Below are 14,313 nucleotides of genomic sequence, written 5' to 3' on the forward strand. Positions count from 1 at the left end.
ATGGAGCCTAGGCCTATTAGGAGTTCTGTGCTTAAAAGTAAGAAGCCTTAGCTTTTACAGAGAAAAGTTAACACTCAGATCTGGTAGCTAAAAGGCTTGGCTTCCTTAACCTGTCAAAAATATCTCATTAGTCAGTTTTCCCATATTGCTGTGTTGTTTGTGGATTAGAGGGTTTCCTCAGGAACTGTGTTCTTCCAGAGATTTCCAATAGAGTACTGCTTGCTGTGTGAATAAGGAGAGCACTCAGTGGGAGTGGTGCAATGTCAAATGTGCCCACAGAGGTGCTCCTGAACCCTCACTGCAAACATTAGCAGAAGGACAGGTGCATAATCACCTTGTTGAATATACAATTAAAATAACTACGCACTGTTGAACTGTTTGGCTTTCAGCTCCTGCAGGCAATTCAGGCTTCCTTTGAGCCTTTGTGTCGTAAAGGAAGGGCCACTGCGTTCTTGCAGAGTGTTTGGCTGCGTTGCAACAAACCTGGTTACTGATGCCCAGGCCTACTTTGATTGATGCACAGATCAAATGACTTTTGGGAGTGGCTTTTGGGGTGACGTCCCACGTACAATGATGTCAGCAAAAGATTTTAAAAAATTCAGGTGTGGCATAATCTGCCAATTAAACTGATTAGTGCTCTGGCTGAGTCCTGAGAAGGAGCTCTGACTACAGCCCTGCTTGTTGAAGTCTTTTATGTAGTGCCTTTGGCTCACCTTGTACAAGACTTTTACTTAGTACCTTCACTGCAGGGTGCTGTAAATTGAGGTAGGATACCATACCAAGGGCTATGTGCTAGCTTGCTTGCTATCAGGGGAAATCTGATACTGGCTCACAAATGTCCCTGACTGCTTGGAACCTGTGACACTGGAAGAGGTCCTGCGACTCCTGTGGGATCGGGATGGAGTGCATCGCTGCTCTGTTGGCAGAAGTGAAAGCTAGCCAGGAGGCAATGCAGGCTGGGCAGAAGGCACTAAAGCATGATGTGGAAACATCTCAGAAGGAAATCAGAACGGTGTTAGCATTGCAGAGGAGCCAGCAACAGGTGAAAGAAGATCTCAAAGCAGAGGTGAAGTCCAGTCACTTGGATATAAGAGCTGTGCTTGAGGAAATCCAGCGAGTGAGAGAAGAAATGGAAGCTCGATTAAATACTCAGGCTGATCTGGTCTTACTGATCAAAGAAGTGAGCACCAATTTAACATGTGTAGACAAGGCTTTCCAGAAAATGGAGGAGAGGGAGAAAGTTTTTACCAGCCTGCATCTTCCCACGAGAGAAAATGTTGAGCAAGGATTTTTCTTTGAAAAATGCTTACACCAGACGCACATGGGTTTTGAAAGACCTGTGGAAGCTAACAATTTGGATGAGGAATGTGAAAAGAAGGTGCTTGGGGGTAAGACAATTGTGACTGTAAGTGTGGGGAGAGAAGTGAGGTTGTTTCTACTTGTGCTTGTCAAGAAATTATTTTGAATGCTTTTAAGAAATGTAAATTTTTTTAGAAATTTAATCTCTTGCTTAAAATAATTTCTAGTTAGTGTAGATACTACTACACATACCTTCCTAGTACATGATATGCAGAGGAAGGCTTTGATTTGGTTCTGCAAACCAAAAAAGTGTTTTATAGATTTTTCCGGTAATACAGCAACAGTGCACAAGATAGGGAGGCTCAGGAAACCAGCAGCACAACACAAGCTCTGAGGTAGCCAGCCAGCCAAATACTGTGTCAAGTACTGGGCAGAACCCCAGCACCTAAATGTAACTTTATGGAACACACCCTGTGTACTGACAGTTGTGTATTTCTTGCTTCTGAACAGCTATTAACTAGAGAGGCAGTGTATGGGATACAGTTTGCTTCATGGAGAAGCTTGGAATGGGTTTAATGCTCTCCTCATTGAACTAGAGTTGGCTGCTGTGCCATCTGTATAATGACTGCTGAGGGAATGAGAGGATTTGTGGACCTTTTCCAATATCCAGATCAAATCTTCTGTGTATGATTCAATGATCAAAAGGCTTAGTCTTTGCAAAATCACTGCTATTTTTTTTTCTGTACTGGTATGAAGAAGGATAGGACTTTAGATGGTGATTCTGTCCAGTTACCGTACTACATTTAGTACTTGAAAATCTGATTTTCTGTCTTCCAAAACTGAGCTTTTCAACTACATTGGGTAAAGTGGTTTTGAGCCTGTTGGAGAGGAGTCCAGAACCTAATTTAAAGGTGGAAATTGTTCTTCTTTACAAGTCTGACTGGTATAGAGGTGGCAGGTAAACAGGCCAAAGTGAGAAGGACTTGGGCTGTTAACCAATACTGTCTTTAATTTAGACTCTGTCATTGATGTGGTAGTATCAGTAATCAGACTCAGGATGCTTTTGTCCTAATGAAAGCATGGCTTTTATTTTGACACCACAGCATGCCTTCTATACAAATCTGGAAACGATCTGTCATTGCCCAGAGGTACGTAGGCCATAAATAAACATCATAGTGTCAGTGGTGTTAATCTGTAGAGGCAGTTCATGCTACAGAGGGTTCATGCTTTTCAGCATTCGAAGTGGCTGTTTCTAGCACATGTCTACGATACAATTGCCAACAGGAATGTCATTGAGTTTCACTTCATGCATGTTTTTTGTTCAGCTTTTCTTAGTATAGTATCAAGGGCTGGCTTGGTTGGATGCTTGAATGAGCTTCTTGGAAAATACTTGGTGGTCTGGGCAGCAGGATAAAAGTAGTGGTATGAAACTGACAAAGTGATAAAGGCTGGCTGAACTCTGGAAGCAGTGGATATTTGGAGCCTTTTGTAATTGGTGGTTAGCTGCTGTATCACTGCATTTAAATGAAATTTCTTCATTAGGTAACTAACTGTGTAATGTAATTTTTTTTCCAGAGTAAAAGTTGTCTGCAAACATTTGTTCAGGTTTAACGCAGCTCTGTCAGGGTCCTAGAAATAGTCACAAAACTAATTTCAAATATTTAATTAAATAATGACATTAGCATCTCTGTCAGTGAATTTACCCAATACTCTTAATCAAGAATAATGTTCTAGTTCTCTATTTGTCATAAATGGAGCATTCAGGAAGGGAGGTGGAATATATGAGAGAGTAGGAGTATGTAAGCCAGTATGGAAGGGAAGAATTGACTGTACATGTTTATTCTCTAGTCCTTGCTCTTTTTTTTTCCTCTCTTCTTCATTATTACGTCTTGTGATTTTTGAAGTAGCTTCAGAAGGTAACCAGTAATTTCCTACACACAGTATTGTCCATAAGATTGCTGAAAATTTTACATGGTTGCTCTCAGATGTGAACTGGCATTTGTGTAAAAATGTCTACTCAAAAGACATTGTTACATCTGCACAGTAAGAAGTGGTCCTGTTAGTTAAATGGTGGTAAAAATAACTAGAACTGGCAGCCAGGCTTGATCCTTTTGTCATACAAATTCGTATTTTGATTTGGGTTGATACAGCTCTGCTATTAAACTGCACAATGGTATGTTTCTAATTGAAAAGACACCCTTTAACAGTCTGCATCTCTGAGCAGAAGTGTAGGGAAATCAAACCAGGTGCTTGGGATTCAGAAAGGATTGAGTCTTGTTAGTTAGTTTGTCGCCTGTTTTTTCTTAATGTTCCTATTTTTCTTTCTCCAGATCTCACCTCTCAGGTTTTTTCACTCTATCATGAAGAAATCTTGTTAAGTTGAAACTGTACAAAGTAATCTCCTTAGATGTCTTCATTAAACTGCCAAGGGGTATTTATCTGTTGCATCAGCCTTTTATTGCAAAAGTGTTTGCTCATTCTCTTTGTGATCAAGGGGGGAAGACTGGCCCTATCTGCACAGCAGTACTGTACTCCCTTTCCAGTCTGAAGGCAGAAGAGAAACCTGTAACCTATACAGTGTTTACAAGTCAACTGCTATTTTATGTAATATGGTTTCCTCTGACATGAGATAATTGTGTACTGTGAAAGCATTGAAGTTGCCACATAAGTAAGAATATGAAATTCACAATGTAGTTTCAGGACTGTGAGTATATATTGAAATAGATTACATTTTAGACCTTTTTTAAGGTCTTATCCTTGTGACTGAAAATTGCTAGAACTAAGAAATGCTGCAAGACTTCTGGTTAATAAAGCTCAGGCCTGAGCTGCAGAGAAGCGACTTTTTACAATTAAAATTTTAAAAGGAAGAAAAATAAGGGAGGAAATGTGGAGAAAAGGGTTTTGTATTCAGCCATACTTTAGAGTGAAGGAAATACAAAATCCATGTTGCATACAAAAGTGGACAACCCTTATGTTAGAAATAAGTTACTGAATAGGTAGGATAACAGATCTTGCATTTTATAAAAGTATTTGTTCAAAGCACAGTGTGAAGAGTATGCTGGAAAGTATGCCACAGAATACATGAAGGTGAGGATGAAGTGCAAAACACTGTATCCAAGGTTATGGTGTTAGGAATTAACAGATTGATAGTGGCTGCTCTGCAGTGCTACTGAAATAACCCTTTCTTGTAGTTAGTATTTCAGCAAGTGTTTGTAGGAATTTATAACTACTTTCATTTGCAGCTGTCCTTTACATTTTGGTGAGATTTCAGCATGAAATGCATATTAATTAGTTGTTGTTGTTGTCTTAGTTGACAAGGGCAAGCAGCGGAGTCCCAAGAGCTCATGCATACGGACTCAAGCCTCCACAGATGCACGTTCACCTGGCACAAAAGCAGCTGAGTTGACACAATACAAAACAAAATGTGAGACTCAAAGTGGAATCATCCTGCAGCTGAAAAAATTCCTGACGTCCAGTAACCAGAAGTTTGAAGCATTAACAGTTGTCATCCAGCACCTGCAGTCTGAGGTAAAAACTCACAGCTCATCAATTTTGGCTTTAATTTTTTGAACTCTTCTCAGCAAGGGCTTCAGAAAATATTAATATACTGATACTAAATTTTGTGTTTCCATTCCAGTGGTTTCTGTTTTCCTGTGGAGGTGATGCTTCTGGCATCAGTTGGATAGAAAAAAAATCAAACCCATGACACTGGGCTTTAGGGCCTCTGCAGCTTCACATGCTCTTCAAAAGAGTTTTTAAATGTTTGTAGTTAGAGAGTCCTTCAGGGTTGAGTAGCTTTCCAAATATGTACTTCAAGTTCTGCCCTTGTAGGAAAGACTAGTTTCAACAGATAATCTACATGGCCTTGCTTTGTTACCTGACATTGGATGGAAGAGTATTTAAGAGATGGATATGTTTTTGAGCTACTCAGAATGAAGTCTGAGTTGTTACAATTTTATTTATTAAATTCTGCATTGTTGATGGTGTCCTAAAATTATTAATAAAATTATAGAAATGCATCTGGAATTATAGAGTGGAATTAATTTGATGTGGTTTAATGTTAATTTTTCTAGTCTGTTTGAAATATGTAATGACCTAATCAGTTTGATTCTACACTAGAAACTGTTCATCTGCTTTAAAAACTTTTGAGAACAGAAAAATCTGAAGTCAAGGAAATTATAACAGTTATGAATTTATACTGCACAGCTGATGCAGGCTTTAATAGCCATTTCTCGTGCATTTATAACTAATGTCTTAAGATTGGTATCAATTTCATTTCAACTCTTCTGCTACATGGTGATTTTACAGTCTGGTATACAGAAAAGCACTAAATTGTCTTAGTATGCTGGCAGAAATGTAACATTCTCATGGCATAATATCTGCTTACTTTCATTTAATCTAAAAATACTGCATTTATCTCCTAGTCTGGTTCAACTCTAAGAGCAGTGGCTCTTAGCCAGTTTTCTGAGATTGGTTTGATTGGGTTTTCTTAAACTCTTGGTTGGAACACCTTTCCCTGCCTAAGGAACTAGTTTGAGATCTTCAAAGCAATTTGATACAGGATTTTTGGATGCCTGTCATCTAACATGATATTGTGAAATTTATAACTGAAATTCTCACTGCTAAACTTCTGTGCAATCTTCTCATTACTGTAGAATAAGCACAGTGATTTTTTTGATAACTCTTACAATTAAATGTCTTGGCCTAGTTTCTTCTCTCAAATATTTTGTATTGTAACATTTTAAAATTCACAAATACTTTGTAAATGTCATGTTAGTGAGAAGAAGCCCATCATACTAATTTGCTTCTTCCAGGCTACTTTACAGGTTGCTTTAGCCTTAATGTGGGGGTTTGTTTTAGAATAAGGGGGGGTTTAATTAAGGAAAAAGTGATGTTGAAGATGAAGGGAAGAGAAAACTGCATGGAAGAAACAAGTGATTTCGCTCCTTATTCCTCTTTGTTAGTCTTTTGCAGATGGAAAGAAAAAAAAAATCTCTGTCAAATTATATAAAATTAGTAGTCTTGGACAGTTAAGTTCGAGCACATGAAATTGAGCTAGATACGACAAATTGATGTATTTTCATACCAGTTATTGATTTTGAGGTTGCTCTCTCCTTTCCTGGGATAAGACAATACTTGCTGAAGGCTCACTGCCTTACTGTTGTGGAAATACCATAGGGATGAGAAGGACTCTGCTGTCGTGGAGCTATAAGGAATACTTAAAATCTGTTAGTTAGGTGGGGGAAAACATCCTGAAGGATTTCCCTGTTTTAGGGAACACTGTGAAGAGTAGTTTCAGTTTTGTTTGTTTGTTTGGGATTTTTTCCTTTAGGGTAAGGAGTGGAGTCTGGTATAGCTAACAGTTGTAGCTGGCCACTGGATTATTTGTCTGAAGTATCCTTTGAGGACCCCTTTGATGTAGTTTTCAAACTCTGGAGAAACTCAGGGAGAAACTTCAAGTTAGGCTTTAACTCATGAGGTGGGGTCTCATAGGTTAACTACTGCAGAGCCAACTGAAAGTAGCTTCAGCTTCTCTGGTTTTAAAAAAACATTGAAAAAATCATGCTTAGCTGATTACATGAGGAACAAAGTTGTGCTTCCATTCTTCCCACTAGAGCAAGTGTGAAGTGACATGATGCAGCCTTAGAAATACCTTGCTGGAACCAGAGGGAAGGCCTGCTCTGGACTCCTCTGGTGCTGCTCTGTCCCTAAAGAAGGCCAATTCAGCCTGCCACTACCAGACAGCTAAACCAGCGAAAGAGCATTTCTTTGCCAGGTGGTGACGTGCACTGTCCTAACGTGTGGTCAGAGCCAGTGTGAGGGTGAGATGGGGTCAAGGACAGCCTGCCTGGCCAAATGGAGTAAAGTACTGGAGTGAGCACTTGGGTCACTTCAAGGCTGGGCAGCCCAGACTAAGCCTTTTGGCAAAATCTGCTGTGGCCTCTCCTGCTTTCCCTCCAAAGCTGAAGTTACTGGGATATGATTTGGCTGTTAGATTTGTTTGGTTTTACTGTCGTGTTGTTTTTTTCTTTTTTTTCCCCAAGAGTTCCCAATGTATTTCTGCACAAAAGTTGTTTCTTACGAGCTCATTTGAAGTGGAATATAGCTGCAAAAGAAATCACGACCTGCTGGCAATGACTTCTGTCAAAAATGCAGCTAGGCCATCTGGAGTGAGGTTGAGATGCTGCTGTCAAAGGGTTAAATGGGATTGAGCAATGCTGCACTGCTGTTTCTAGCTGAGCAGGAATCTCTCCAAAAAACCCTGAGCTGAAACCTGTTTGTTGCAAGAGTTACCTTGGAGCTGTCAATAGTAACAGCTGCCTCTGATAAAACCTTCCCACTTGATCTGTCAGTGTTTCCTTAGGGGGTGTGGGGAGAGCGTCTATGCATAGCTACCTTTACCAAGACTCTCCCGAGTTTAAAAATGCTAAAAACGTGTTTTCTGCCTCACAGGAGCTATTGTTGCACTGGGTTAATGCTAGATGGAAAGCCTCTTGGCATCCAGAGTATTCGATGGCAATGAACAGCGTGGCTGATGAGAACACTGAGTTTTTCCATTGTTGCACAGCTGTGTGTGTGCTGGCAGTGATAGGAACACGCGTTAAACTGCACACTGATCACAAAAGCACGTTGAGTCTTTCTAGAGTACTGTGCTTCCCCTGATCCCCTGGTAATTCCTGTTACTTCATGACTACTTTCCTGTTTTTTAAGTTCAAACAAGAAACGAAAAGTGGCAGTACAGAGGAAATGGTGAATTTGGCCATTTACAAATAAGAACATGAAGTGCGTGCCAAGGAAAGCCGTTTGCCATTAACCTTCAACTGCATTGAGCTCTGAAATTTGCACTACTGCATTTGAGTTGGTCTTTTAACTTCCACTAGTACTCATTTTGAATTTATTTCTTGTCCCTTCAGTAAGAGATATGTTCACAGAGGCTTTAAATATGTGGCTGGCATGTCTGTGATAAGTCAGGCGGGGGATGCCACTCTTGCAGCCCTCCCCTCTGTTCCCTAGCCCTTGTGTATGCTTGGGCTTCTTTGGGAAGCCAGTTCAGGCATCTAGTTAGGACAGGGGAAAAAAAATTGTTATTATGTTACAGGTCTGTCCATGTCAAAAGAGTTTTGGGTATGTCCCCCTACAGTGGTTCACTGTGGGAAGGAGTGGAAGTGAAGAACTGCCAGTGCTGGGATGGGGTGGGAATGTGTGCCTGAGAGGTCTGCAGCTGTGGCTAGGAGCCAGATGCTCCCTTGGGACGCAAAAAAAACCCCAGTACATCACCAGCTGATGAGGCTGAGGCTCTGGCAGCTTCTTCCTGAGCCTCTACTTCTTGCCTTCTGAGAGGTGTTCAGCCGCTTCCCCTGCCTTGGGCTGCCCCCAAGGCTGTGTGAGCCCTGCCGTTGGGCTGGTCAACCCTCCAACTCACTGCTATGTATAAACTCTTTCTTACATCTTTGGGAGTGGAGGGTGATTATTTTAGCAGCACGGTACTAGCTTGGTTTTAAATCTAGTTTTAAATTTGTCTGTCTAAGGCAGATGTAGCTGCCAAAGGAAAGGGTAATGTGTAGTTAGAATGGCTTTGTAACTGTTCAAAGTGTGAATTGACAGGTATTTCATTTTCTCATTTTAGTGCATAAACTGCCACATTCAGAACTACTACCCAAGCTGTTTAAAAAATTTTTGAATGGTAAAATGTTTAATTTTTATGAATACCCGTTTTTATTCTTCTAGTTTAATAAATGAATCTAATTAAGCATCTCAGTAATTCTCTACAGATTCTGCTCTAGAAATGGGCTTCAAATTTGTATCTGTGAAACAGGGTACTATAGAGATGAAAAGAAACTCAGTTTCACTGTTGTGCTTTTCTTGGTATGGTTATGGGAAGACTGCTATTTACAGTTCAGACTTTACTTGGGCATGTTGTGGTGCCATTTTTAAGAAGTCTCCTTAGTAGAGGAAAAGGCCATTTGAGAGGCTATAGAGCCCTGACAGTAATATGTGAATAACACTAATTGTGGATGTGACACAGGAAACAACATGAGGAATGTGCTAGAAATTGTGTGGCTGAACAGGCTTCAGTATTTCTAGGTGGAAATAGAAATTAACCATTAGTGTATGACCTGTTGTAACTGGCATTTCCTGACATGTGCAGGACTGTAAGAGTTGAGATACTAGCTTCCTTGGGAACTTAGCAGTTTAAAACGGGGTTTTTTTCTGTTTTGGAATACATGAACACACGCATCAGAAATGTTTGTCCTGGCCTTTGTGGAAGTTCAGCAGAAAATGTTTATATTTATCAAATGAGAAACGCATATCTGGGTTAAGGAGCAGAAGTACACATTGCATCACTAAACCCCAAGAGTTTTGGAACAGTCATATCTTTTGACCTATAAGTCCTGTTGTTTAGAGCAGCTGTCTTTGAGTACAATTCTTAGTTTTGATTTTCTAGAACCTAACATCAAACATGGCAGGTTTTCATTAGAATTTTCATACCAGGTGTATCTGGCTTCCCAAAATATGGACATAACTTTTTACAAGAGAGAATAAGGACATGTAATTGAGATTAATTTTAGTGCTTCTTTACTTTGAAAAAAAAAAGAAAAAGGAAAAATCACTTAGAAGTCAGAATGTAATATTCTGAATTTGAGGAATGCAAATATTTTCTGTTTTGTAACAGAGTGTATTTGAGTAATAACACAGTAGTTTCCCCCTGTAGAGCAAACCTAGGCTCTGGCAGCTTGTGTCTTACAGGTAGCATTTGGAAAGCAAGGAAGTTTTCATAGGATTCTCAATGTCTCTATAAAACATGGTGTGAATGAACAAGAATGGTTTTGGCAACAGATTGAAGATTTGTGAGCTCTAACATCCAGAATAACATTTTAATCCATTAATTACTATGAAACTAGGCTCTGATGGAAATAATTTTTTATAGGATGTGTCAGTTAAGCAATTTATTTGGTACACCTGGATATTCAGAATGGGTTACAGCTGAAGAGAGTTGGGAGTCCTGTCCTATAGCTACTCCTAGCAAAAGGTGTCTTGGAAAAAGATACCTTTGACTGAAACAAACTTGGTGTTTCAGACAACCAGTGTTGCTTTCCACAAAGAATCTGATTTTCGTGACTACCTCATTTCTTGTAATTACTGTTTTTTCAAGAAGCTGCAGAATTCATGACAGTAGCAAAACAGGGGTATCTATTGCAGAATTTAAGGGAGCAGTTAGTGGAAGAAAGAAAGCAACGTGTTTCAATCTTGTTTCCCTCTTGATTTGTACTACCTTTTCATGTGAAATTCTAAATAGTCTTAAAAATGAAATTAAGAAAATAGTGTAATATTATGCTCAAACACAGGCTCTTATTACAGCATTTTGAATAACTTTATAATGGTAATAACAGTTTTATAGATGTGAGAACTTAAGTTGTGATGGTGTAACTTGTCAAAGTTGCATAGTATCTGGTGGGGACTGTGTCATATTCAGATGAGTTGGACTGAGATAGAAAGCTGTAGAAAATACTGAGAAATAAGTAATTGCTTAGATGAGGTAGACTTAGTTTTTATGAGATTGGAGTTTCTTCAGGGAAGGAAGGAGTCATTCTGTGTGAGAAGTAAGAACTCATATTAGCATTCAGAAACCCAGTAAAGTAGCAAAACAGGCTGTTATAGAGAAGTAAAATAGCCCATATTATTACATCTGGACCTATCTTTGCAGGGCTATTGCATGAAGGTAGACATGACTTTTAAATGGGAAAACAAAGATCCCTGAGAGCCTAAGATCCTATGTAAAGCTTGCAAAAGCATGAAGAGCCTGCAAGTAAATGTGTTAAATACATAGTGACTCACAGGAATCCTGTTTGGCTGGTTCTCTGCTTTAGTGCTTCATACACTAAACATCGGGGCAAAACCATCTGATTCTCCATAGATATCTAGTATATAAAAGAAGTAAAATATTAGAAATCACGGTGAATCTCTATCAGCTAATTGTGTAAGTGTTGTATTCTGAGTCTTAATTCTGCTTGAAGTAATGTCAAGGTGAAAACTGATGGCATATTTCACTTGGTAAGAATGCAATGCATAATACAAATGAGGCCAAGAATAAATTAGAAGTATTCATTTCACTGTATATTTCTTGATTGGAGATGGTTAATTACATTTTCATTTTATCACAGTAATAATCTGCTGCTCCTTTCAAAAATATGCATGGAGCAGAGAGTGTAGATCCTGTTTGTTGTACTGCTTCCTTGGCTCATTTCTTTGGCTTGCTTTTGCATTGAGGATGCAGAGGAAATGACATTGCAAGGGGGTTTTAAGTGAGGTATGGAGTAGGTGAGTTTAAAAGAAATTGATTTCTAAAATTGTTAATATCTAAAGAGAAGATTTACTTAGAGGATTGGATTTTGCTAGGAAAGAAGGAACAGGGACAGGTAGAAATACTGTGGTATAAGGACCAAAATCATCAAGTCAAATGTCATACTGCAAAGCAGATATGAATGGCCCTTTTGTTGCCCCTTCATACAGCCCTCCAGGCTGTAGCTGATGACACACGAGTGACTGGCATTTATGCAAAGATGTGACTCAATTTCTACATTACAGCCAATGATGATGATGATGATCTTTTTATGAGTGGAGCAGCACAAGGATGGAGTAGACATAAATTTGTAATGCTTTGTACCCAAGAGGAATATCTCCTTGGATGAGAAAGACACTCAGTTGACAACTGAGACTGTACCAGTATTAAAAAATATTTAAATTATGATCTTTTTTCCATACAACCTAAGCACATCTCCAGTAGGGTCTAAACATACATGTTACAGAAGTGCTTACAAATGTATTAATTTATTTAAACTACAATGTTTTTTAAATGGTCAGCATTTCTCTCTAAGTTTAATTTTAGGAGTAAGTGCTTGTGATTTGGTTTGACAGTAAATGGCTTACAAAAACCAGACTCTTCTTTCCAAGAATAAAATTAATTTGGCCCTGTATATGATAGTAAAACACATTTAAGTGCTTCCGTTCTTTGCATTGATTAATTTGTTTTATACACTTCAAACAAATTTTATTTAGTCTGTTACAATAAAATGCTTTTTGAAAAAAGCATCACCATGCTTTTATATTTAACACTTAATTTTCTACTCCTTTAAGTCTTGAAATGACTTGCTTGCAAAGTGTATTGCTGATGAAAACTAGAAGGCTGATTACAGGCTGCACACTGTGGAGGGCTTGGTACTGGCATTGTCAGAGCCCTTCTCCACCTTCCCTGGGCAGGGTTGCATCCCATGTTGTATCCCAGCACTGAGATGAACACTCTAGTACAGCTACTCCATTTGTGTTGTGGGAAAATTCCCACAACACGGCCTGATTCCCTAGGGTATTTCATGGCCTAGAAGTGAGTTGTGTCTCTTCCTGTGCAACATACCAGTGCTTTCCAGATTTTGGTTGCAGCAATCTATAATGCTTCTGATGAATCTGTTACTGGGGTAGACTAGGCAGCTGTGGCAGGTGGCTTATCACATAGATATCAGTGTTATATAGCTGCTTGAAATTAAAAAAGCAAACAATTACTGTATTTTGGTATGCAAATGTGAACTTTTCATTATTGGTTCTTGTGAATTTTTCTTTCTTTAATACAGCTCCAAAAGAGTACATATTTTGTTTTCCAAAGGAGTGTGCTTGTTTAAAAGGTGGGCTGTGATGTGTGGATAATTACTACCAGATTGGGCAGTGTTAGCTTGTTTGGATACACATACTTGAAACCCGTTTTCTGCCGTGATTTGCTTTTTTTATATTCTGTTGAAGAACTTGCAGCTCTTAACATGGAGGGAAAACTTGCAAAAGGTGATTAGGCCTTTTTGACCAGGCACAGCCTATCTGTGGCTCTCAAAGCTTTGATTTGCAGGCAGAGCATGGGACTCCCACACCAGCATCACCCCACCTGGCCAGGAGCAGGAGTGTGCTGGGAAACCTGGAATGGTTAGTCTGGCTAGTTGCACATCCTCTCAAGGAAATACAAAGTTGCCTCTTTGCTGTAAAACTTCATGGTCTTGTATTTGTGGTCTGCAAAGTTGCTGTGGGATACTTGAGGAATGCCCACCTGTTCCAGCTTGAGAACTACTCAGAACCTGACATCTTGGAGGTAACTTGGGTCTGTCTTACATGAAGATTTGGTATAGGTACATAGCCAGGAAGGTTGTTTGTTTGTGTGCTTGGTACAAATAACCCTCTTGTTCATTCTGGAGTGTGGACTTTTGTAGAGCTTCCTGCTTTTAAAGCAGAGCAATGGAAACTGTTCAGACAGTGATACGTCCTCGCCCTTGTTTGTATCTAAAATGACCCTAGGCTGGCCTGCTTGAATCTCAAGCTGTAGCAAAAACAGCTAATTGCCAGGAAAAATACTCTTAGGCCTGTAATTGGGCTGCATAACTGCCAACAAAACAAACATGAATGACAAACTTTGTAATTTATTCCGTTCCTGACTTGGTAGTTTTTGTCATCTTGAAGCTGTTGTGTTCTTTAACCTTCTACCTTGGATCTCACCTTCCCAGGTGTCCTTGCTGTGGGGCATATGTCTACCTGAACTTGTCAAATTTTCAAAACATGAAGGATTTTTAAACTGGCTAATCTTTCTCAGAACAAGAAATGTCCAGGTCTCCTTCATTATACTGGGAACTTTTTTGTAGCATTCAATGGCAGAGGTGCACCACTCTAATATTGCCTGTGCAAACCTTTTGTCCCTAAACTCTGTTCTTGTTCCTACCTATAGCTTCCATGTTTATGGCAGGGGGAATGTTTTGGTTAAAGCTCAACCTACAATAGATTCTTCATAAATAAGAAAAAAATAGGTACCAGGTAATCACATAAATTCATAAATTGTACCAGAAGAAATTGTAAAGGGGTTTGAAGATCCTTCACGAGTCTCTGACAACTAAGCAAGGATGATCCTTATTGCCGAATTTATCTGGGTAACAATGCCAAAATTACTTGATCCTGTATGCTCCAACTTAGTTCTGCTCTTCCAATTTC

At 39.3% G+C, this 14,313-nt stretch overlaps 1 protein-coding gene across 7 annotated transcripts in view; it reads left to right on the top strand.

Moving 5' to 3' along the window:
- Nucleotides 1-14,313, top strand: part of MTUS1 (microtubule associated scaffold protein 1) — a 117,206-nt gene that overhangs the window by 84,416 nt on the left and 18,477 nt on the right. For 6 of the 7 annotated variants that reach the window (XM_042053621.1, XM_042053623.1, XM_042053624.1 and 3 more), the window contains one exon: nucleotides 4,610-4,827. In XM_042053621.1, the coding sequence (XP_041909555.1) occupies nucleotides 4,610-4,827 (218 nt within the window). Of the gene's footprint in view, nucleotides 1-771; nucleotides 1,389-4,609; nucleotides 4,828-14,313 lie in introns of those variants that run through there. The other variant, XM_042053625.1, reaches the window with a different exon arrangement.

The sequence above is a fragment of the Corvus kubaryi genome, unplaced genomic scaffold (genome assembly GCF_017639235.1).
Source record: "Corvus kubaryi isolate FWS band 111438036 unplaced genomic scaffold, C.kubaryi_AGA036_p1.0 split1-131, whole genome shotgun sequence".
NCBI lineage: Eukaryota > Metazoa > Chordata > Aves > Passeriformes > Corvidae > Corvus > Corvus kubaryi.